Source organism: Lepisosteus platostomus, chromosome 10, assembly GCF_059453375.1.
Source record: "Lepisosteus platostomus isolate fLepPlt1 chromosome 10, fLepPlt1.hap1, whole genome shotgun sequence".
NCBI classification, from domain to species: domain Eukaryota; kingdom Metazoa; phylum Chordata; class Actinopteri; order Semionotiformes; family Lepisosteidae; genus Lepisosteus; species Lepisosteus platostomus.
Genome location: NC_142620.1, coordinates 39,894,347 through 39,918,054, shown reverse-complemented (window position 1 = coordinate 39,918,054; position 23,708 = coordinate 39,894,347). Strand labels below are relative to the sequence as shown.

General features: G+C 40.1%; 1 protein-coding gene across 1 annotated transcript in view; it reads left to right on the top strand.

Moving 5' to 3' along the window:
- The window catches only part of gabra3 (gamma-aminobutyric acid type A receptor subunit alpha3), a 142,903-nt gene that overhangs the window by 15,343 nt on the left and 103,852 nt on the right, over positions 1-23,708 (top strand). Inside the window, exon 2 of the mRNA XM_088648976.1 lies at positions 20,158-20,277. Within this exon, the coding sequence (XP_088505102.1) occupies positions 20,192-20,277 (86 nt within the window). The 5' untranslated portion in view covers positions 20,158-20,191. The remainder of the gene's footprint in view (positions 1-20,157; positions 20,278-23,708) is intronic.

The following is a 23,708-nucleotide window of genomic DNA, read 5'->3' as shown; positions in this document are numbered from 1 at the left end:
TTTTTCTTAAAGAGATTATAATCTTCTGCTTGTATTAGATTCAGAAATTACTTCTGTTTCATTCTGTTTATGAAGTATCACAGTGAAGAAAAAGTTATTTAATAAAAAAGCAATAACCTTGTATTGAAGTGGTACACGTGCAAGTCTTCTTAAAGTAGAATTCTTTCAGATGTTTAAGTGAACAGTGACAGTCACATTCTACTGTATGTATTGTGTTTCACAGAATGGTTCAATAGCTCTAAGTGAAAGTTGTATTTATTAAAGACAAACTAAAGTTGTGTGCACTTCCTGCTGATGTGATATTATTTTTATGCTTGACAATTTTAGCTTATTGTCAAACCTGGAAGGCCCAGGTTTTTTTTTTCAATACAATTCAATGTTAGTATCTGTGGCAAGAAATGACCACAGGGTATTGAGGTGGAATGACCGAATTCGTGAGTCAGTCACTCTTATCAGAATTTCATTTAAGTTGAAAAGATAACATACTTTATATTCTGTTTACACATTATAGGGTTTCTCAACTGGTACAAAGCCTCAATGAAAAAGATACTCTGTAAACAATTAGGAATTTTTTCACAACATTATTTTGCATTGGTCTTGCAGAGTATACCATATACAGAAGGTAATGAATTTGCTTTACACTGAAGTAATAGATTTGGCAAAGCATAATTTGATTCTAGATATAAAGTATATAGTCCATCCATCCATTTTCTAACTGCTTTATCCAATTCAGTGTTGCAGGAGAGTTGAAGCCTATCTTGGCAAACAACGGGTGCAAGGCAGAGTAAACCTCGGAAAAGAAAAACACGGACATAGACATCTACACACTCACTCCAGGGCCAGTTTTCCCAGAATCCAGTTAACCTACCAGGATGCTGTGTCTTTGGACTGTGGAAGGAAACTGGAGTACCTGGGGGGAAACTCACATAAGCACAGGGAAAACATTCAATCACCACTACGTAGTTCTGGACCTGAGACGCACCTCAGGTCCAGAACTGAACCCATAGCCACACTGCTGCAAGACAGCAATGCTAGCCACTAAACTGCTAAACTGTCTTAAGAATGTAGGTTCTCATACTTTTTGTGCATGGTTTTTGTGTTTAAATGGCCAGTGCAATTTGGCATTATGGGTGGCTTTTTGTGACATTCCATGAAGAATGATATCCCTCTCACAAAACTACTATAAAATAAAAAACCTAAGCATACATAAACAAAGCAATCTAAAAGCAACCGGCTAGCTTTGTGGGAGCTGGAAGGCAGGCAGGCTGAGCTACACAGCATGCCTTTAAGCTCACACATGGAGGATTATTCAGGTCTCACACAAAAAATAGCATGGACCCTAAAAGTTCTGCAAGATTTTGGGGGGGGGATCCATAAAGATTCTCACTTTTAAATCCTGTTGGATTTCTGCATGTTTCCTCAAAGCCTTTTTTAGATCCAAATAATTTGGTGCTTGTATAGGGACTGACTGTCATTGTCTAGGAGGGAAACAGCATCTTTTGCTTCAGAATTGTACTCAGAATGTCTTAGGAAATATGGTAGTCAGACTGAGAAATTGTTACTTTTTGCATCATATTTGCAAATAAGCAAAGACAAGCTAAATGAGCTGAACCTTTTTTTAGGTTTGAAAATAAATAAATGAGAGAACCTTGACTTCTTTAGTATCAACAGTGAAAACTGAACTAGAGGTCACCAGTAGAATCTACATTAAAGTTCTTTTTAATCTGGGAATAGTGGCACTCCTATACACAGAAGTTTATTGAACAAGCTACCCAGACATGGTTAAAGTTGAAATGCTTGCTTCTTCCAAGAAAGGACTGGATAAGATTGTCAGGTCAATTAGCTACTCACTATCATGCAGGCTATAAGGTAATTTGTAACCATCTGCCAGGTTATAAACATTTTTAATCTTTCTTATTTTCTTAGGTGCTATAATATATTGCAAGCTGTGATTGAAAGTGATTGTAAAAGAGAGTGTTACCTGTACACTAATGTGTAAACTGCTGAGGTCTTTAGTAAGGACTTGCTTGACTATATGCAAATACTGTGTTAAATGTTGCAAATCAAAATATTAGGTTTCCAATTATCTGGAATAAATTAAAAGAAAATTAGTTTTAATTAGTGGAAATATAAAAAGTTATATTGCACATAGTATCAGTGTAACATGTACTGTATGAAGGACTACTTTTTAATTTTTTTTCTAGTCAAAACTTTACAGTAATAATTGTATTACTTTGTTTGAGATTTCCTGTCATTCTAATGACCTCTAACTTCCTCAGAATGTATCAGCCGAGTCAAGAGAGTCAGTCAAGCAATCCGATTGGATATTAATCAATTGTAATTCTGGATGCTCTCAGATACATCTGCTATTATTCAATGTCTTTATGAGCATAAACGAGAACAAACTCTCTGAGTTTACCACTATTACCACTATTTGTGATCATTTTAGTCAAGGTTATCATTTATCTCCTGCTACATCTAATCTAAAAAAATCAGGATTGATTTTAACACAGTCATACTAGAGTGCAAAGTGTATTTGTCGTAAAATAATTTTGAATTTACTTACAGTATACACTATTGTGTTAACACTAATACTCTCAGTGGGTTTACATACCCAGTAAACAGGGATTAGGGAAGACAAACACAAAGGCCTCCGTGCTTATAGGTAGGTGATAAGGTAGAGAGGATGTTCTTCATTGGGATACTGTAAATACCAGGGGAAGGAAAGAAAAAAAATCCTAACTCCTCAAGCATGTCTTTGAGAGGTCAAAGGAAATTAGAACACACAGTGAAAACCAATCTGCACTGTTAGGTGCCCACTTGGCTGGAATCGAACTTGGGACCCCGGAGCTGTGTCAACAGCCTATACCAAATTCTGAATGTACTGTATCTCAAATTGGAATCTTTCTATGTGCAAATATCTGAAAGCATTGGGGTAGAGTAGTAGTTTTACTTACTAAATTAGATAGTTTTACTTATTTTTCTCATTACTTATTTCTGTTTGCAGTGATTTGAAAAACTCTCAAACTATATAAGTTTAAGGCTTTTGCATACATGATATGTCTAAAGTACATTATCTACAGTCTACATCTATCAGCCACAGTGACATGTTGCTGCCTCACAGCTTCAGGATTCTGATTTTGACTTTGACCCTGAAATCTGTCTGTAAGGAGTTTGCATGTTCCCCCTTTGTTAGAACAAGTTTCTGAGTGGTGCTTGGGTTTTCTCCCACTTCTCAAAGACATGCTGGCTAGATTTAATTAGCTTTTCTAAACTGCCCATGTACCATGCTCTGCAAAGGACTGGTGTCCTGATCTGGTGGAGAACAGTTGGTTTTATTATCCCTGCCTTGTGTTCTGCTCTCTCAGGTCAGCTCTGAAAACTGATGGGTAACCTGAGGATGTTGACATGACACATTATATTTAGGAATGTATTTCTTTTTTCAACAGGATGGGAATCATACTTATTATAATAATGTTGATTATAAAATAGTTACCTCTGGTAGAGTAAAATGAATGCTAAAAATTGCCTGAATTATTTTCATTTAAAGAAAATATTATGTTTTGAAGGTAAGAATAAAGAAAATTTAAAGTTATATTCTATATGCTAATACCTTCATTACAAAGATCAGGGAGAACATTTTTTCTTTATGAACATATTGCTGGCTCCAGGCAGCACAGGATTGTTTCATGAAAAAGCCTTTTGTAGTCCTACAAACTCACCTGGTATGCAAATTTTAGCATATCGTCCCCTGCCTTCTGTGTCTGGCTTCCTATCTGTTACTTTCTTTTTTGCCCTGTAGTTATTTTTAGTTAAAAGGTCATGCACCATGTTTCTTCTTCTGATTTAAGTCCAAGGAAGGCTAGACATCAATCTGTGGAGTTACGACAGATGTAATTTATCTAAATGTTTGACAAAGTTAGTCCATGACTATGCACATAATGCTTATTGAGTCTACAGTCTATTATCTCTTACGAAATAACCAAATAAACATGTAAAACATGCATATACAAGGTGCATAAGGTGCTGTTTTTTTACCATTTTACAAAATAATAATGATGTACTGATTTGAGAATATTAATTTTCTTTTTAGAGGTTGTACCTTTATTTTTCAGCTAATTTGAATTAAATGCAAGGTCTATCATTTTAACTACTTATTAGAAAGTGAGTTTGAGAACAGTAAATAGAACAGGAGTATATTAAGATCTTTAATATATTACCTCATTTTCACACTTGTTTTCAATGTGGAGCTCTTTCCCTGTGATAGAGCCCCATCACAGTACTGCAGGAATGGTACAGTACATTGAAATTCATTGTGCTCTTTAAGAGATGCATATTCAACAGGATTATTAAAAAAATATTTTAGTCTATGTCATAGACAGGAAATAGTTAATACTCAATAATACTTATGTAAATGTCTATTTTTGTTGTATGTTAATTGGTTATTGTAAATGTTTGTTAATGAAGGATGCTCACAGTAATAATAATAATAATAATAATAATAAACTTTATTTTATATAGTGCCTTTAAAGGTGGCTTCTCAAAGCGCTTTACAGGATGACAATAACAATAAATAAGAAGACTACAACAATAAATAAGAAAAATTTCACAAGACAGGACACAATTATAATTACAGCAATACAACAATAACAATAGAGGAGACCGTGGAAGATGGTATTAAGAAGAGCAGAGGGGTGAAGAATGGAACCAGTTAAGTAAAGGCTTTTCTGAAAAGGAGGGTTTTGAGTCTGGATTTGAAGGAGTTTAGAGAAGGTGACTCTCTAATATCCTTGGGCAAGGAGTTCCAGAGCTTGGGGGCATAGCAGGAGAAGGCCCTGTCGCCCATACAATGTAGACGGGCTTGGGGGACAGTAAGGAGGGCAGAATTTGAAGAGCGGAGGTTGCGAGGTGGGGAGTAGGGCGATAAAAGTTCAGACAGGTATTGAGGTGCCAAGCCATGTAAAGCCTTGTAGGTGAGCATGAGGATTTTAAAGTCTACGCGGAATTTGACCGGAAGCCAGTGCAAGGACTCCAGGATAGGAGTAATGTGAACACTTGCACTAGATCTGGTCAGGATTCTGGCTGCTGAATTTTGGACATACTGCAGCTTGTTCAGAGTAGATTTAGATACCCCAGGGAGCAGAGCATTGCAGTAGTCAATTCGAGAGAATACAAATATGTTGATCAGCTTTTCAGCCACAGTTAATGATAGCATAGGGCGTAGTCTTGCGATATTTCTAAGGTGAAAAAAAGATGTTTTGACAGTATGCTGTACATGTGGGTCGAATGTTAAGCCAGAATCGAATATAACCCCAAGGTTTTTCAATTTTGATTGGAGCTCAAGTACAGAGCCATCTACAGACAGGGTTACAGGACTGGCTTTGCGAAGTTGATGGGGGGTACCAATAAGCATGACTTCAGTCTTGTCACAGTTAAGATGAAGGAAGTTTTGAGTCATCCAAATTTTTATGTCAGAGATGCAATTAGATAGAATAGAGACAGCCACATCAGTGTCGGGTTTGGTATGGATGTATATTTGAGTATCGTCAGCGTAAAAATGAAAGCTGAGGCCATGTGATCTTAAAAGCTGACCAAGTGGGAACATGTAAATGCTGAAGAGCAAGGGGCCCAGTATTGAGCCCTGAGGGACACCAGACTTGACAAGACCAATTTCAGACCTGTACCCATTGAGAGAGACAAAGTGACAGCGATCAGTGAGGTAAGACTTAAACCATTTGAGGGCAGTGTCAGAGACTCCAAACACAGTCTCGAGACGAGAAAGCAAGATGTTATGGTCAACAGTGTCAAAGGCAGCACTGAGATCAAGAAGGATGAGTATGGAAAGAGAACCAGAATCAGAAGCTATTAGGAGATCGTTGGTGACTTTGACTAGGGCGGTTTCTGTGCTGTGAAGTTGACGGAAGCCAGATTGGAGGGGTTCGAAAAGGTTGTTTGTCATGAGGTGGTTATGTAACTGAAGTGTGACAGCACGTTCTAGAATTTTAGAGAGAAAGGGTAAGTTGGAGATGGGGCGAAAGTTGTTAAGATTGTCGAGAGCCATGTTAGGCTTCTTTGGCACTGGGGTAATAGCAGCAGTTTTGAGGACCGTTGGTACAATGCCGGTGCTCAAGGATTCATGTATTATATTGAGGACAATGGGACAGAGAGAAGAGAAACAGGACTGGAATAAAGTGGTGGGAATGGGATCTAAAATAGATGTGGTGGGTTTCATGCGCGTAACTAGTTTGTTTAGGGATGCTGAGTCAAGAAGAGAGAAGCTGGAGAGACGGGAACCAGAGAAGTTGGATGAGGAGGGAGGAGGTGTGGAAATTATATCCGTAGTGGAGAGAATGTGATGCCGGATGTTGTCAATCTTAGAACTAAAGAAATCTAAGAATGTGTTGCAAAGTTGTGATGAGGCAGGTAATGTGGTGGGGCAGTTTGGCTTGAGCAGTCTGTTGATGGTGGAGAAAAGATGTCTGGGATTGTTTTGGTGATTTTCAATGATGTGAGAGAAGTAGGTGGATCTAGCAGACTCTATAGTAACCTTATAATCAGATAAGTAATCTCTCCAGGCCTGATAATGTACATTTAGGCCGGAAAGACGCCACCTACGCTCAAGTTTGCGAGAGGCTGCCTTCATGAAACGCAGATGGTCATTGTACCAGGGGGCAGGGCGAGAGAAGGAGATGGTTCGAGTTTTTAAAGGAGCAAAGGTGTCGAGGGTAGATAAAAGAGCATTGTCAAGTAACTGTATTTTGTCCTCTAGAGGGTCAGAGGAAGAGAAACAGGATAAGGAGGACAGAACAGAATTTGCAAACCTTGGGTGATCAATTGATCGCCAGTTGCGGAAATTTACAGAGCGTGAGGGGGAAGTGTTAGAAACAGGTAATTCCAGATTGAAGAGAATGGCTAAGTGGTCAGAGAGGCCTAGATCAAGGGGGGAGCAGTGGGAGACAAAGGAGTCATTTGCAATAATTAGATCTAAGGTGTGTCCTTTGTTATGTGTAGGGGTACAAACAAACTGAGCAAGGTCAAAGCATCCCAAAAGAGAAAGGAAGTCTTTAGCCAGACTGGAGGAAGTTGAATCAATGTGTATATTAAAGTAGATGCTGCTAGTGGGCAATACCATGAATCCCCATTGAGCTCGTCTCCTATGTCTCTTGAAATTCTTGCCAAGGCACTAAATGTTATTTTTGAACCCAGTTGACCAAACCATACAATAGATTAGTTCAGAAAGTGTCCATGGCTGGTCCCAGAGGAACAATGCACCTGCAGTTTCTGCTTACTACTCATCTCTTAATGGCCTAAAGCATGTCACTGTCAGCTTAATCAAGTAACCTTAAACTACTTCTCATATTTCTTCAGGTGCTATTAATTTGAAGAGACCTAAGAAACTTGCAGTGACACTCACTCTTCAGGAACAGCATTGGACACTCCTGATTTAGATTTTTGTATTGAATATGTGTGTGTGTGTAGTGACTATTTTAATAATAGTCTTTACAGTTACAGTATACAGTATCACCACCAATGTGGAGCCCCACCTGGATGATGCAACAGCAGCCAAAGTGCGCCAGTACGCTCCCCACGCATTAGTAGGGAGGGGAAGAGAATGAAGATTGAGAATGAAGCCAGTTCATACTGTAGATGGGGATTATTAGGAGACCATGATTGGTAAAGGCCAATAGGAAATTTGGCAAGGACTTCGGGGTAACATCCCCTGTCTTTACAAGAAACGCCCTGGGATTTTTAATGACCACAGAGAGTCAGGACCATGATTTTATATCTCATCTGAAGGACGGAGCCTTTTTACAGTATAGTGTCCCCATCACTATGCTGGGGCATTAGGACCCACACAGACTGCAGGGAGAGCGCCCCCTACTGCCCCCACTAGCCCCACCGCTCCCAGGAGGTCTCCTGTCCAGGAACTGGCCAGGCCCACACCGGCTTAGCTTCAATGGATTGCCAGCTGTCAGTTACAGGGTGAACTAGCTGTTGAGTGCGGCTCCATACATTAAAATGTACACGTTTTTGAGGGTTAGGTTGTGTTAGATAACAAAATAACTTTTTAAAGGGCATGAATACAAAAATGGTTTACAGCAGTGGTTCCCAAAACAAGTCATGGAAGACAGCTGACATGCAGTTTTTCAATCCAGCATAACTTTTAGCAGTCTAAATGAACTATTTACTGACTTAATTAGAGCAGTTTGTCAGGTTTTCCCAGCTCTTCAAGGGCATCATATTTATTTTAAGAACAAAGTGTTTTGGAACTAGAACAAGGACACTATCGAGAATTAGAGTTTGGTTTGTGTGAGATTGCTTCCTACATTTTCTTATGTGAGTACCTGGAACAGTAAATAGCATTTGCTTATATCTGTGTACCCCTTGAAGGAAAACCCTTCCTGTTTGTTTCCTTTGAACAAAATAAACTAAGATCCTGTGTGCCTCTTCTCTACATACAAAGTAGGAATGCTTGCTCTGGGAAAATCATGGAAAATCATTCCAAATCACTTAAATACATTTTGGATGTTTTTATATCACTGAATTGTGGAACAATTTCCACAGCAGTACAACAAAGAATACTTTTTCCACTCAAATACTGTGCAAAGATATTGCATTAATATGGAGCAATATACTGTACAGCAGGAGCGACTTTATAGGTCACGTAAAGTTGGTGCATTATTGACAAACCCAGGAAAAATGTTTTCCAGTATAGTTAAGCATTTTTTCTTATCAGTAGATAATTTCTGAATCACAATATACTGCTTCATGGGGTGGAGCAGTGGCACTGTGGCTAAGGAGCTGTGCCTGTGGCTTAAAGGTTGCCGATTCAAATCCCACGGCTGGCAGAAAAATCATACTCCATTGGGCCCCTGAGCAATGCCCTTAACCCCAACTGCCCCAGGGGTGCTGTACAATGGCTGACCCTGTGCTCTGACCCCAAGCTTCTCTCTTCCTGCCTGTGTGTCTCGTGGAGAGCAAGCTGGTATATGTGTAAAGACAAATTCCTAATGCAAGAAATTGTATATGGCTAATAAAGTTATCTTATCACATCTGAAAACCAGTTAAAAGGATTAAAGCTCTTTTCTTGTGTGTCATTTCTATTTGATGGTTTCTACATTATGGTAGAGGAAGTGACAGCACTATGGATAACACATGCTTGTCCATTTGAGAAAAATGGAACAGCCAAGTGTGGCAATGTGTGGCAGATGATACTGTTAACAGGTGCTGTCTCTATTGAACATTTCTATCTTCAATTCAGATAATTCAGGTAATATAATTAACATGTTTATTTTAGTTTAAAGTTTTCTTTGGGTGAAATATTTTCTATATCAAACAACCAGTGTTTACACCCCATTTAAAAAAGAGAAAAATAGAACAATATTAAATGAATGTCATTTCTGGTACATGATTTTCTGTCTTTTCCTATCTTGTTTAGATGCAGAGGCTGTCAAGTCAAGACAAACCACTATGAGTTATACTAATGTCATAATTCAGGTCCCTATAGGTTTTCTGAATGTTGATTACTCTGAGGTTTAAGAATGTGAGAAAAAGAGAAATCAAACAGAAAGCTCTCAAGTGATGCCCTTGATACAGGTAATGCAAAAATAGCAAAAATAAGGCAATGCATTTGTTAAAGTCAAACCTAGCATTTTTTATTTGTTTTTAACATCTATCTTGCCTGATAATCAGGCATATTAATAATAAGCATAGATTGCTTGAGAAAGTATTTAATTAAATACAAGGCACATATTTTAAAGGACATAACTCATAAAATATTCATTCAATTGATGGTTATTCTGTAACTTTGTAGGTTTTTTTATCATGGAGCTTCTAACAGTACGTACTGTATACATTCTTTTATATAAATAAATATACAGTGAAGGCAAACTACTTGAATGTTCATAAATAAAACTTTTAAAATGGCAATGGTACCCAAAAGCAGACAAAGAAACCTTAAACAATTCAATGCCTCTTTAAGTATTTCAATGTCGCTGTGAAATGATAACAAACTGGTTTAAATGTCATAGGTTATGTTAAAAACTAAAAATATTTTCCCCATGTGTGATGCATAGTTAGTGGGTAATAAACTAATTAATTTGCCTATTCAGCACCAGCAGTATCACCGTGCAACTCACAGCTGACAACCCACTGACGCTAAGCAGGTGTGAGCCTGGTTGGTACCTGGATAGGAGACCTCCTGGGAAAAACTATTGCTGCTGGAAGAGGTTTTAGTGGGCCCAGTAGGGAGCGCTCACCCTGTGGACTTGTGTGGGTCCTAATGCCCCAGTATAGTGACGGGGACACTATATTGTAAAAAGGCTCCGTCCTTCGGATGAGATAAAAAACCAAGGTCCCGACTCTCTGGTCAAATTTCCCCTTGACCAATCATGGCCTCCTAATAATCCCCATCTATGAACTGGCTTCATCACTCTGCTCTCCATCATCACTGATAGCTAATGTGTGGTGAGCATTCTGGCGCACTATGGCTGCTGTCACATCATCCAGACAGTTGCAGCATAATTCAGGTCCCTATAGGTTTTCTGAATGTTGATTACTCTGAGGTTTAAGAATGTGAGAAAAAGAGAAATCAAACAGAAAGCTCTCAAGTGATGCCCTTGATACAGGTAATGCAAAAATAGCAAAAATAAGGCAATGCATTTGTTAAAGTCAAACCTAGCATTTTTTATTTGTTTTTAACATCTATCTTGCCTGATAATCAGGCATATTAATAATAAGCATAGATTGCTTGAGAAAGTATTTAATTAAATACAAGGCACATATTTTAAAGGACATAACTCATAAAATATTCATTCAATTGATGGTTATTCTGTAACTTTGTAGGTTTTTTTATCATGGAGCTTCTAACAGTACGTACTGTATACATTCTTTTATATAAATAAATATACAGTGAAGGCAAACTACTTGAATGTTCATAAATAAAACTTTTAAAATGGCAATGGTACCCAAAAGCAGACAAAGAAACCTTAAACAATTCAATGCCTCTTTAAGTATTTCAATGTCGCTGTGAAATGATAACAAACTGGTTTAAATGTCATAGGTTATGTTAAAAACTAAAAATATTTTCCCCATGTGTGATGCATAGTTAGTGGGTAATAAACTAATTAATTTGCCTATTCAGCACCAGCAGTATCACCGTGCAACTCACAGCTGACAACCCACTGAAGCTAAGCAGGTGTGAGCCTGGTCAGTACCTGGTTAGTACCTGGATAGGAGACCTCCTGGGAAAAACTATTGCTGCTGGAAGAGGTTTTAGTGGGCCCAGTAGGGGGCGCTCACCCTGTGGACTTGTGTGGGTCCTAATGCCCCAGTATAGTGACGGGGACACTATATTGTAAAAAGGCTCCGTCCTTCGGATGAGATAAAAAACCAAGGTCCCGACTCTCTGGTCAAATTTCCCCTTGACCAATCATGGCCTCCTAATAATCCCCATCTATGAACTGGCTTCATCACTCTGCTCTCCATCATCACTGATAGCTAATGTGTGGTGAGCATTCTGGTGCACTATGGCTGCTGTCACATCATCCAGACAGTTGCAGCATATTGGTGGTGGTGGAGGGGAGTTCCCATTACCTGTAAAGTGCTTTGAGTGGAGTGTCCAGAAAAGGGCTATATAAATCTAAGGATTAGTAGTAGTACATTTTTATATTGCATTCACCCTTGTCACTTCCACAATTACTCAATTAATTGTCTATACTATCCAGAAAAGAAATGCAAAACCCCATTGATTAGTTTTATTTCTTATATCTCTGAATAAAATTAAGATGTACGCTATGAAATAAACTAATTGATTCATGTCAATGTGTGTTGTCATCAAATGATACTGATGCAAGATCAAACAGTGCATTAATATTGGGCTTGTCTTATAGCAAGGACAGATAAGCGGTGAGTACTCAAACTGGGGTGATGTAATTAGTTGTTTACCACAAGGATCTGTTCTAGGAAATCTACTCTTCCTACAGTAATTTACTGTATATCAATGATTCTGGTATGGTTAGTAATCTATGCAAATTTGCCAAATATACAAAATTAGGAGGATTACCCAACACTGTAGAACCAGCAAGTCAAATACAACAAAAGATTTAGAGAAAATTCAAGACCTGATGACATGTAATGTAGACAGGTGTCTGATGCAGGAAACCTCATTTATTTCACTTGGATAACCCTGACAACACACAAAGGACAGCAGGATACCAACCCTGGACTTTGCTGAAACTGTTCATAATCGGTATTAATGCCACAACCACAACCCTGTTGTCTAGGAGGGTAACCCCTAGGCCTTTGATGCTCAGAGGTACTGTACAGTATATCTTCTTTTTGTTTTTCTCTCCTCCATGCTCTCATGGTGTATTTTGTATTAAGGAAAACAATTGTAAACCCCCAAAATTGAGAAATGAAAAAACACAAAACTGTGTTGTTACCGTGTTAAAGAAGTATCAAAATTTACATTTTTAATGAAGATCTGTCTTAGTCAGGATATTCAGTTGTTTAACATAAGAAGCTTTCTGGCAAAAAAAAGCTATTTTTTACCTTCTATCAGGATTTAGTTTTCTGTACAGTACCAGAAGGCATTTTCTTCTTATACATCCTGTATTTGCTGATAATACTTTTTTTATTTTTATAACAGTAATAATTTTTTTACTTTTGAGTGCTCACCTCATGGCTTTATTGAGGAAACAACCGCACAGATTATTTTAACCACTATTGGGGCAACATTGTACCATGCCCATTTCAGGTATGAAAGTGTACCAGCATGCTTTCATAACAGTGTGAGACTTGGTATTAGTGCTTAATGGCAACATAGTGCATTACTGGAAACAGGAAAGAAGTGAAAATGAGATTCACAATGCACCAAAGAACTACACCAAAAGCAAGATACAACATAGGACAATTAAAGTTACTAAGACTGCAAGATGGAAGAAAAAAATTCAAGTAATTCCAATATTTTAATGTAGATATACTGTACATTTTTCTAGAGATTTTAGTAGGAGATTTAATGCCAAACGATCATTGTTAAGACCTCAAAATAATTTCTGATGAATGAAGACTGTAAGATATGAAATACTGGATAGTATCATCTACTGTACTGTATATCTGATGTGCAAAATCAAGTCTGATGACATTAAATTTAAAATCTTCACAATGCCCGTTTGTTTTGTAGAACAGATAGTCTATATTATAATTCAGTGTGTCTTTAGACAGCTGTGAAACACTCACTTGCTCTCAGAAGATTTGGGGACATGTCTCAGAAACCTCTTAAAAATAAAATGTTGATAATGGAACACACACAGCTGTAGAAATAGTGTGATCCAAAAGCAATTTATTTTTCAATATGCCCATGAATCCTAAATATAATGCAAATTAATATCTTGCAATTACACAATGTAAATACCAAATCCACAATAATTATCATATTATGAGAGTATCACCTTATGAAACAATCCAAACATTCTATCTAGCTATAATTCTCTACATAAAGATATGAATTTTGGACAAAAAGCTACTGACATCCAGCTATATTTGTTTTCATAGCATATGCATATGTGGAGCACTATTTGCAATATTATATAGGCTATTAGAAGAAAAGAAAGAATACCTCATTTCCTCATATTTAATTTGATACTGTTTCTCTAGCTCTTACAAAGAGATAGCATGCTACATACATATTTATGTGTTATGGAGGATTTGCAAACTGCATGAGTAAAATCACTTGATTTAACATCTTATCATGCCACATCCAATCCAAGTGTTAGAATTATTGCCTATCTATTGACATTTGTAGATCATGCTTGAGTTCTGCTTAAGAGTTCAAAGGAAATAAAAAGCAAGATTGAATGGAATAACCTGCTGTTTTATGATTGTTGTGCTTTAAAGCAGTATGTGAGCAAACATCCAAACAAATGAAAATCTTTAAAGTCTCACACTCTGATTTTGTTATTGGGTGTTTTTTTATATATGCATTAAATGGTTTCAAGTTTGAATTTTGTGCATCATGCCACAATATAAGAGCAGTCCTAAACTCTTAAATTTGTATTTCATACTTAGATTACACAAACATGCATGAACTCCATGAAAGTTATTACATTAAGAACATAAGGTTACAAATGAGAGGTGGCCATTCATCTGGTGTAAGATAGGGCTGCTTGGGCAATAGGATCCTATGCAGGACTCAAGACAAGAGAATGACACTAAGCAGATACGCTAGGCAAAAACGAAAACCAGGAGGCAGGAGAGTAGGTCAGAACACAGAGAGACAAGGAGGAAGCAACAATCCGAAAACACTAGGCAAAATCGAATCCAGGAAGCAGGCAAGTAGATCAGAACACGGAAGCACAAACGAGGAAGCAGCAATCCAAATCACAAGGCGAAACCGAAAACGAGAAGCAGACTAGGAGATCGAAAACCGGAGAGAAGCAAGAGATAAACGCGCACTAGGGAGCTCGAAGAGAATCCCCAATAGTGAGCGGGGAAGTGAGGAAAAAGGAGAACTAAAATAGAGACGGGAGAGAAAGATGATTGGCGTTTACTTGCGGCGTGAGCTTGTTTTACAAGGTGTGCGAGTGGGAATGCAAGAAGGAAGAGCGAGTGGAATGCGTAACAGTACCCCCCCCCCCACAGGGTCGGCTCCTGACGACCTGATAGCTGGTGCGGGATGGGTGTGAAGGAAGTCTCGAATAAGGTTTTGGTCCAGGATATCCACTTCAGAAACCCAGGAACGTTCCTCTGGACCATAACTCTCCCAGTCAATCAAAAACTGGCGGATACCTCTACGCCATCGGGTGTCCAAGATCTTATTCACAGTATAGGTGGGAAATCCATCCATCAGTCGGGGAGGAGGTGGGCGAGGTTGCCGAGCAGAAAGTGGGGATCTGTGGTAAGGCTTCAAGAGGGAAACATGGAAGGTGGGGTGAATCCTGAGGGTGGGGGGGAGGGCGAGGCGGTAAGAAACAGGGGTAACACAGGATAGAATTCTGAAAGGGCCAATGAAGCGAGGACCCAGCTTGCGGGAAGGTTGCTGGAGTGGAATATTCTTGGATGACAACCAGACGAATTGGCCTCAACGTAAACGGGGAAAGGGGCGTCGGAGTCTATCAGCAGAAGTTTTCTGTCTCCTAGAGGTCTTAAGCAGTGCAGTCCTGGCCTTCTTCCAGAATTCCGGGAGGGAAGAAAAATATGCCGAACACCAGGGACATCAGAGTCGGGAATAGTGTTGGGGAAGAGCGAGGGTTGATAGCCCAGTGAACAGAGGAACGGAGACATATTAGTGGAGGAGGTACAGTATATAGAGAATTGTGGGCATATTCAGCCCAGGGGAGAAGGGAAGCCCAGTTATCATGGGCAGCGGAGACATAGGACCTGAGGTAAGTCAGCAGGTCCTGGTTAATCCTCTCCGCCTGACCATTGGCTTCTGGGTGGTAACCAGAAGTGAGGGAGGAGGATGCCCCTAAGGTCTGGCAGAAAGCCTTCCAAAATTTAGATATAAACTGCGGACCCCTGTCAGAAACAATATCCTTTGGAATGCCATGGAGGCGGAAAACATGTTGGACAAAAAGGTCTGCCATCTCCCGGGCTGATGGGAGGGCTGGAAGAGGAACAAAATGCACAGCTTTAGAGAAACGGTCGATGACCACCATGATTGTTGTTTTACCGTGGCTTTTGGGAGATCCGTCAGGAAGTCGACCGAGAGATGAGACCAAGGCCGTGAAGGAATGGGAAGAGGTTGTAAGAGACCAGCCCTCTTCTGCCGAGGGGTCTTGCTCCTAGCACAGGTGGGGCAGGCTCGTACGTATTCTGTTACATCAGACTTTAGGGAAGGCCACCAGAAGTCCCTGGAAATTAATTCGATGGAACGACGGGTGCCAGAGTGAGCAGCGAAGCGGGAGTCATGGCCCCATTGAAGAACTGCGGAGCGCACTGAATCAGGAACAAAGAGTCGGTCTGGGGGGCACTGGGGAGGAACTGTGAGGTTCCGGAGAGCCCGTCTCACCTTGTCTTCGATGTCCCAATGTACAGCTGCGAGGAACCTGTCAGGCGGCACGATGGGCACTAGAGGGTCTTCGGAGTCCATGGGGTCGTGAATGCGGGAAAGGGCATCAGCTTTGAGATTCTTGGAGCCTGGAGTATAGGTAATGAAAACCTGGAGAAGAACAGGGACCACCTAGCCTGGTGGGGGTTGAGGCGTTTAGCAGATTGCAGGTAGGCCAAGTTCTTGTGGTCAGTGAGGATAGTAAAGGGATGGATGGCCCCTTCCAGCCAGTGTCTCCACTCCTCCAAGGCAAGGTTGATGGCCAAAAGTTCCCTGTTCCCAACATCGTAATTCATCTCGGCAGGGGATAGGCGTCTTGAAAAAAAGGCGCACGGATGGAGCATGCCCTTCGGACCATGGCGTTGAGATAAAATGGCAGCAACCCCAAGAGCGGAGGCATCGACCTCGAGCACAAAAGGAAGAGAGGGATCGGGATGACGGAGAACTGGGGCTGAGGAGAAGTTCTGCTTGAGACGAAGAAAGGCCCTATCAGCCTCTGGGGTCCACCTTCCCTGTCCAGGACCTTTACGAGTAAGGGAGGTGATGGGTGCTACAACAGAACTAAAGTTTCGGATGAAACGGCGGTAAAAGTTGGCAAAGCCTAGGAAACGCTGCACTTGTTTCAGGTTCTTGGGTGTAGGCCAGTCCAGGACAGCAGAGACCTTAGCAGGGTCCATATCGACACCCAGAGAGGAGATTATATATCCTAGAAAGTGGATCCTGGACGTATGGAAAGTACACTTCTCCAGCTTGGCATAAAGATGGTTATTGATGAGTCGGGTGAGAACTTCGCGGACGTGAAGGACATGATCATCCATGCTGCGAGAAAAAATTAAAATATCATCAAGGTAAACCAAAACATACTTCTGAACGATGTCCCTAAAAATGTCATTCATAAAGCCCTGGAATACAGCAGGAGCATTAGCCAGGCCAAAGGGCATGACCTGATATTCATAATGACCAAGAGTAGTAATGAAGGCTGTCTTCCACTCGTCACCTTCACGGATGCGAATGAGGTTGTAGGCACCCCGTAGGTCAAGTTTGGTGAAGACAGAGGCTCCCTGAAGAGATTCCAATGCAGAGTTAATGAGTGGAAGGGGATACCGGTTCTTGATAGTTATCTCATTAAGACCTCTATAATCGATGCAGGGCCGCAGGGATCCGTCCTTCTTCTCCATGAAAAAGAAACCTGCACAGGCCGGAGAAGTAGATGGGCGAATGAAGCCAGATTCCAAGGAATCACGGATGTAGGACTCCAGGGCGTCAGATTCATTATTAGAAAGAGGGTAGATTCTTCCTCTCGGAGGGAGGGTTCCAGGCAGTAGGTCAATGGCGCAATCGGAGGGACGGTGTGGCGGCAAGGAGAGTGCTTTTTGCTTGCTGAAGGCGAGGTGCAGGTCAGAATATACAGAAGGGATTCCGCTGGTGTCCTCCTGGGAGATGTGAACAGAGGAAAGTCTGAGAGGCAACTGCAGACAACGATGATGACAATTGGGTCCCCAGGCGAGAAGTTCACTGTTGGACCAGTGAAAGTGGGGGTTGTGCATATTCAACCAAGGGTATCCAAGAACCAGAGGATGGGGAGGAGAATGGAGGAGTAGGAATTGGATGCTCTCAGTGTGGAGGGCGCCAATGCGGAGAGTAAGGGGAATTGTTTGCCATTCAACAAGAGTGAGAGGGGATCCCTCCAGGGTGAGGAGGCGAATAGGGGGAGAAACAGGGATGCGAGGAATATTCCAAGTGGTGGCGAGTCCGTAGTCTAGGAAGTTTTCCTCTGCGCCTGAATCAACAAAAGCCAGAAGAGATTCTTTGAATCCATCCCCTGAAACCAGTGCGGGCAAAAAGAGGCCAGAAGAGGCAGAAGGGGCAAGAATACCGACCTTGACAGAGGGCAGGGAAGTACGGGGGGGGGGGGGGGGCAGAGAGGGCATGAAGCCCGGAGATGGACAGCAGCCCCGTAATAAAGGCAACAACCCTGGGAGAGTCGGCGGCGTCGCTCCTCAGAAGACAGCCTGAAGAAGGAGGTCGGGCGGGAGGTGGCAGGAGGGGGTAGAAGCCGGGAGCATTGTTCTTGGAGCCTGATGTCAATTTCAGCCAGACGGGAGATGAGGTGCTCCAAGGAGGGAAAGTCCATTGGGAGATATGTGAGGTGGTCCTGGAAAGCAGAAGACAAGCCCTGGCAGAACTGGTGGATAAGAGCATCTTCATTCCAGGGGACTTGGGAGGCCAGGAGGCGTAATTCCATGGCATAATCTTGAAAAGAACGGGAACCCTGGGTGAGAGAGGTGAGACGGGAGATGGCAATATGGTGGGAGTGGAGCTGACCAAAAATGGACTGCATGGCAGCAGCGGACCGGTTGACATCAGCAGTCACGGGGAGATTCCGAGGGAGGAGGGAGGTAGCCCAGTCCAGGGCTCGACGGGAGAGGTGGGAGACCATGAAGGCAATCTTCTCTCTGTCAGAGGGAAAACAGTCTGGTCGAAGGTGGAAGGCCATCCAGCACTGGGTTAAAAAATTCTGAAGCTTTGCTGGGTCACCCTCAAATTTCTCCGGTGTGGGAGGGGGCAAGGGGCAAGCAGCAGCAGCCAGGGGAGGGACAGGCACAGGAGCCACTGGAGGGGGTGGTGGCCGGGTGGTGTGGTCCACTAGGCGTTGAACTGCAGTGGTCAGTTGTAGAAGAGCCTGGGACTGCTGTTGCAAAAAGGTGGTGGTGGTGTTCTGGTCCGCTGGATCCATGTTGGCTCACTATTCTGTAAGATGGGGCTGCTTGGGCAATAGGATCCTATGCAGGCGCAAGACAAGAGAATGACACTAAGCAGATACGCTAGGTAAAAACGAAACCCAGGAGGCAGGAGAGTAGGTCGGAACACAGAGAGACAAGGAGGAAGCAACAATCCAAAAACACTAGGCAAAATCGAATCCAGGAAGCAGGCAAGTAGATCAGAACACGGAAGCACAAACGAGGAAGCAGCAATCCAAATCACAAGGCGAAACCGAAAACGAGAAGCAGACTAGGAGATCGAAAACTGGAGAGAAGCGAGATTTAAACGCGCACTAGGGAGCTCGAAGAGAATCCGCAATAGTGAGCGGGGAAGTGAGGAAAAAGGAGAACTTAAATAGAGACGGGAGAGAAAGGTGATTGGCGTTTACTTGCGGCGTGAGCTTGTTTTACAGGGTGTGCGCGTGGGAATGCAAAAAGGAAGAGCGGCGCGAGTGGAATGCGTAACATCTGGCAAGTCATCTGCCCAGTTCGGTTATTAGTTGCTTATTAATCCAAGGATCTCATTAAGCCATTACTTGAAGGAAGCCAAGGCATCAGCTTCAATCACTCATAAATAAGAGCTTTTCTTTACACAGAGTGTTACATACATTGTACTGTCCTTTGATTTCAGCTAGACTTTGCTTTCCTTCAACAATTCGTCCTGGTAATCTGTATCTGCTAGCTTCAGCTTCAGTCAGATTTGATTTTTTTATATTTGATATTTAACTTAGACCCTGAAAAAATGAAAACTTTCACTTAAATTACAGATGAACATTTTTTTCAAATATTGGTCTAGGTAGCCTAAGTACATCAAGCCTTTAAGGTCTGAATTTGTGGAGATAAAGAATAACTGAAACTATAAGTAAGAATGTATCTTTACTTAATTTTCCCTCTCTTCATACATCATCAAAATTGTATGTATCTTCCTTATTTTGAATGTATATACAGTAGTTTGGTTTAGAAGTAAAATAATTGTAATACACTGTATATACAGTATATATAAAATATGAATCGACTACATTTTCAAGTATGATGTATATCAGTATTTTTTTATTATAAAAGGATTGTTGTGTAAAGTCATCTGTATTTACAATTTTGTTATCTGTTTCTCAAAAATAAAAGTTAAAATTAGACAAAATGAAAACCTGTTAAAACTCTGGACATCAACTGTGAAGAAATGCTGCTTTTTTAGAATGGAATGTAAAGTAGGTAGGCCACTGTAAAGTGTATTTTTGAAATAGTAAAGTGATACATTAAAAAGTTCTCAGTCTGTATTTCTGGTGGATTATTGTTTTGATTGTGAAATTTCTGTTCATTTTTAGCTGACTTTAACCTAATGTCTTACAGACTTTCCAACAGAGGGGAAGGAAGGGTGTGAGATATGGCATGTATGCTCAGAAAGATTGCAACACCATTTCCTGGTCTTTGGGTTTTCCTGATGGTTTTCTCCTCACTCGCACAGACAGGGTAAGATTCACCAGTTCTTTTTTCTTTGAGACTCATGTGTCTCATTTTTTTGCTAATCCTCTCATTAATAAAGCTTTACTGATGAAAGTTTTGCGATTTGCAATTGTCATTTTGATCCGGCCTCTGCGGGGTGAAATGCGAATTGGATTTCCATCAAAATGAGGGCTCAGTTACAAGAATGTCTCAATAAGCCTAAAATGACTTTAGCTCTCAGACCTGAGGGACAGAAAGACACAGCTTATCCTAGATTGCTTGTCTTGTAATGGTTCCACTCATCTCATATTACACATTAACAGATTTGTTATTTCATAATTGTTGGTAAAAGACCAAAGCTGAAAAATTTCAGGTTGAGCACAAAGCCTTTTCTTTTGGTTTGTGTGTACAGTTCAGATGTACCCCTTTTGGATCCTATTTAAAAAATTGCATGACTTTGATTCAATCAGGTTATAACATATTTGTTTTGCATTTTATCCACCCCTGATAAATTCGCCCAACCTTTGTTCATGGTAATAGTGTGCCCTATTATATGGTGATGTTTTTAGATATACTATTGATGTCCTCATACTTGAAAAGACCCAAAATATGTGGCCCTTTTTATAACAAAATGCTATTACTAGGGTGTTTGCTATTTGAAAAAAAAATCCAATACCAGCTGTCTTTTTTCCATTCCCAGAAGCTACAATATTCAATTCCAGTGGTTACATCAATTCACTGGTTTGTTGTAAAGCAGGTGGAGCTGAGTATTATGTGGATGTGTGACCTTTTCCATCTGTGTGTGTCTGTGTGGTCTGCATACACATTAACTGTAGATAATAATTATGTGTGTCTTGTCGCTTTAACAGCTACTCTAAAGGAATCTGTCAAAGAAATAAATTGATTGGAGTCTCCCTATGACTAAACCAATTTTGTAAGTAATGCAAGCAGAGAGAGAGGTAGAGAAAAAAAAGAATTCAATTCTACAGTACACATAAGAGTTAGTAATAAAAAAACTTCTATTTAGGTAACAGTGATTTATTATATACTGTACCATGTTAGCAGATGGAAAAAACATGGACAGTGGCGGATTTAATGTGACAAAACAGAGTTGGGTTTCTAATATAAATAACTTTGAGGGTTTTTTATTATTCACTTTAAAAATGTATTTCTCACTATCGAATATCTAATGCATTTTTAATCAGTACAAAATAAAAGGTGAACAAGAGTTCACATTGAGCTATGTTCTCCATCAACATATAATGCAGCAATTTAACTGCCCAGATGCAGCCTTTTCACTTCTTTTACAAAGCAACACAGCCTTAATGTTTGGATTTGTTATTTGTTCTTAGATTTGTTCTTAAAAAATTATATCAGGCTGAATAAAGGAATATTTGGATTTAACAGATTTAGGTCTATAAGAAACTTGAAATATTTCCCTCCTCTACCCATTTCTTAAACTCAACTGCCTGAAGTGCTTTGTGACTTAAGTGAGAGGCCTAAATAATTTGTATTTATTCAGCTGACCCATTTTCTTTCTCGGTCATATCTGGTTGTTTTTGAGGGAGGGAATTTGAAAAATCTGGTTTTGATAAGCCTTTCATGATTTCCAGCACTTTGTTCATTCACTTCTTCCAAGTCACATTAACTTTTAGGTTTCTCTGGAGTTAAAAATGATCCTAGTGATTTTAAGATGCTTGTTTAGAGCACTATCAAAACCAAACATTAAAAAACGTCATGCAGCTCCAACATCTTAGTAGTATTAGACATTAGTTGGCCCATATTAAAAGATGTTTAAATATCTGAACAGAGATTAATTTTAGATAGTGCAGTTTGTTTTTCATTTGTTTGGATCATTCTTTTAATCTAAATCAAAACTACAAATTGCATGCGCTATGTTAATTTTACTGACATCTCTCAAGAACGTGAAGGCTAATTACATTGCATTTTCTGCATTTTCACTGTAGGTGCTGTGAGGCATGTGGTAGACTAATGAGAGTCAAAGGCATTCCCTTTAGTGATTTTTGTGCTCAAAAACTTTTATATATACAGTAACACTTATCTTGAGGAAAACTGCAATGAGTATTTACAGGTAGATTGGCAGCCTGCAGTACAGTACAGTATATCACCCTGCATCAGCAGAACTGTCTACACCAGGTTATCCAGTTTTGCTGAGACACACAGTGACTGGCACAACCTCCCATCTCAAAAACCAACTTTCATAAAGTAAAAGTCCTTTGTCAGCTTCTGTGACTGTGTTGCTGTAATTGTCTGTTGGAGACATTGCTTATAGGATAAACCCAATCATTATTTAAATGTGAAGAAGAAAAACTATTTTATTTAGATACAGTATTTGGTCATGCTTTTCTATGAAGATTTCAGAGAAATGTATAGGATGCTGGACACATTAACATGTATGGTGGCTTTGAAACTGCACCCAGAAGTGACACAAAATCAATGGCTACAGTGGAGTTGTTGTGCATCAAGATGTATTATATATGGATTATCTTCGTACCGCTGTTCTCATTAACTGTCTAGTATTAATTATTCAGATTCCAAGAAGAAGTGTTTTTCACTGGCAACATTGTATGGATCATCTCAGTTCTGGCTAGATAATTGAACCGTGGCAAGACAAAATGATGGGATGTTCGTTTTTGAGTTCCTACTAAGTGTGGCATTTTTCTCTATGTGTGGTATCAGCCGTGTTATTCTGAGAGGGGATTTTGATTAAATTGATGCTAATGTTCTTTTTTATTTCCACATATTTGATTAGACTTCTTTAGAAGCCTAAAAGATCTATAGTAGAGACATAGCTCCATAGCAAATCATTAGGCTATCACAATTTTGTTGCAAGCAATCATATTTTAGATGGAAAGGTGACATTGTTCTAACTTAGTACATAATCGTATATGTACAGTGTTATAAACATCATAGTACAGTATATGCAAAATGGAATGAGATCTGTATGCTTATTTTAAAAGATTACTGGTAAAACATCTGTGGTGTATTTACTGTAGAATCATGGATATCTGAGCATCATGGACTGGATGATGGTCTCTTTCTGGGGAAATGGAGCTCATCAATATCCTGATGGGAAGGTGCTGGTTCTTTTTTAAACACTGTCCCCTTGGTACTGCAGTATGCTGTGAAATCAATTGTATATTGATCACTAGCTAAATATATAAAAATGAACAGCATTTTTTCTAAATCTGAAGTGATCATTTTGTGAGTCAGCTATTGCAAAGTCCAAAAATGTTTTCTAGTATAAAGATCTTAATTCAGGAGCTAGTTATAAACTCTTTCAACAGTTTCAGCTGATACAGTACCTCTTGGAATGCGTTTATTAAACTACCCTGGCTGGGGAGGATGTGGTGGATTTGGGGATAACTTGGAAGACAAACAGGAAAATCGATATTGCTAATTAGACGTCTATCTTTTCGCTAACAATTTCACAGCTT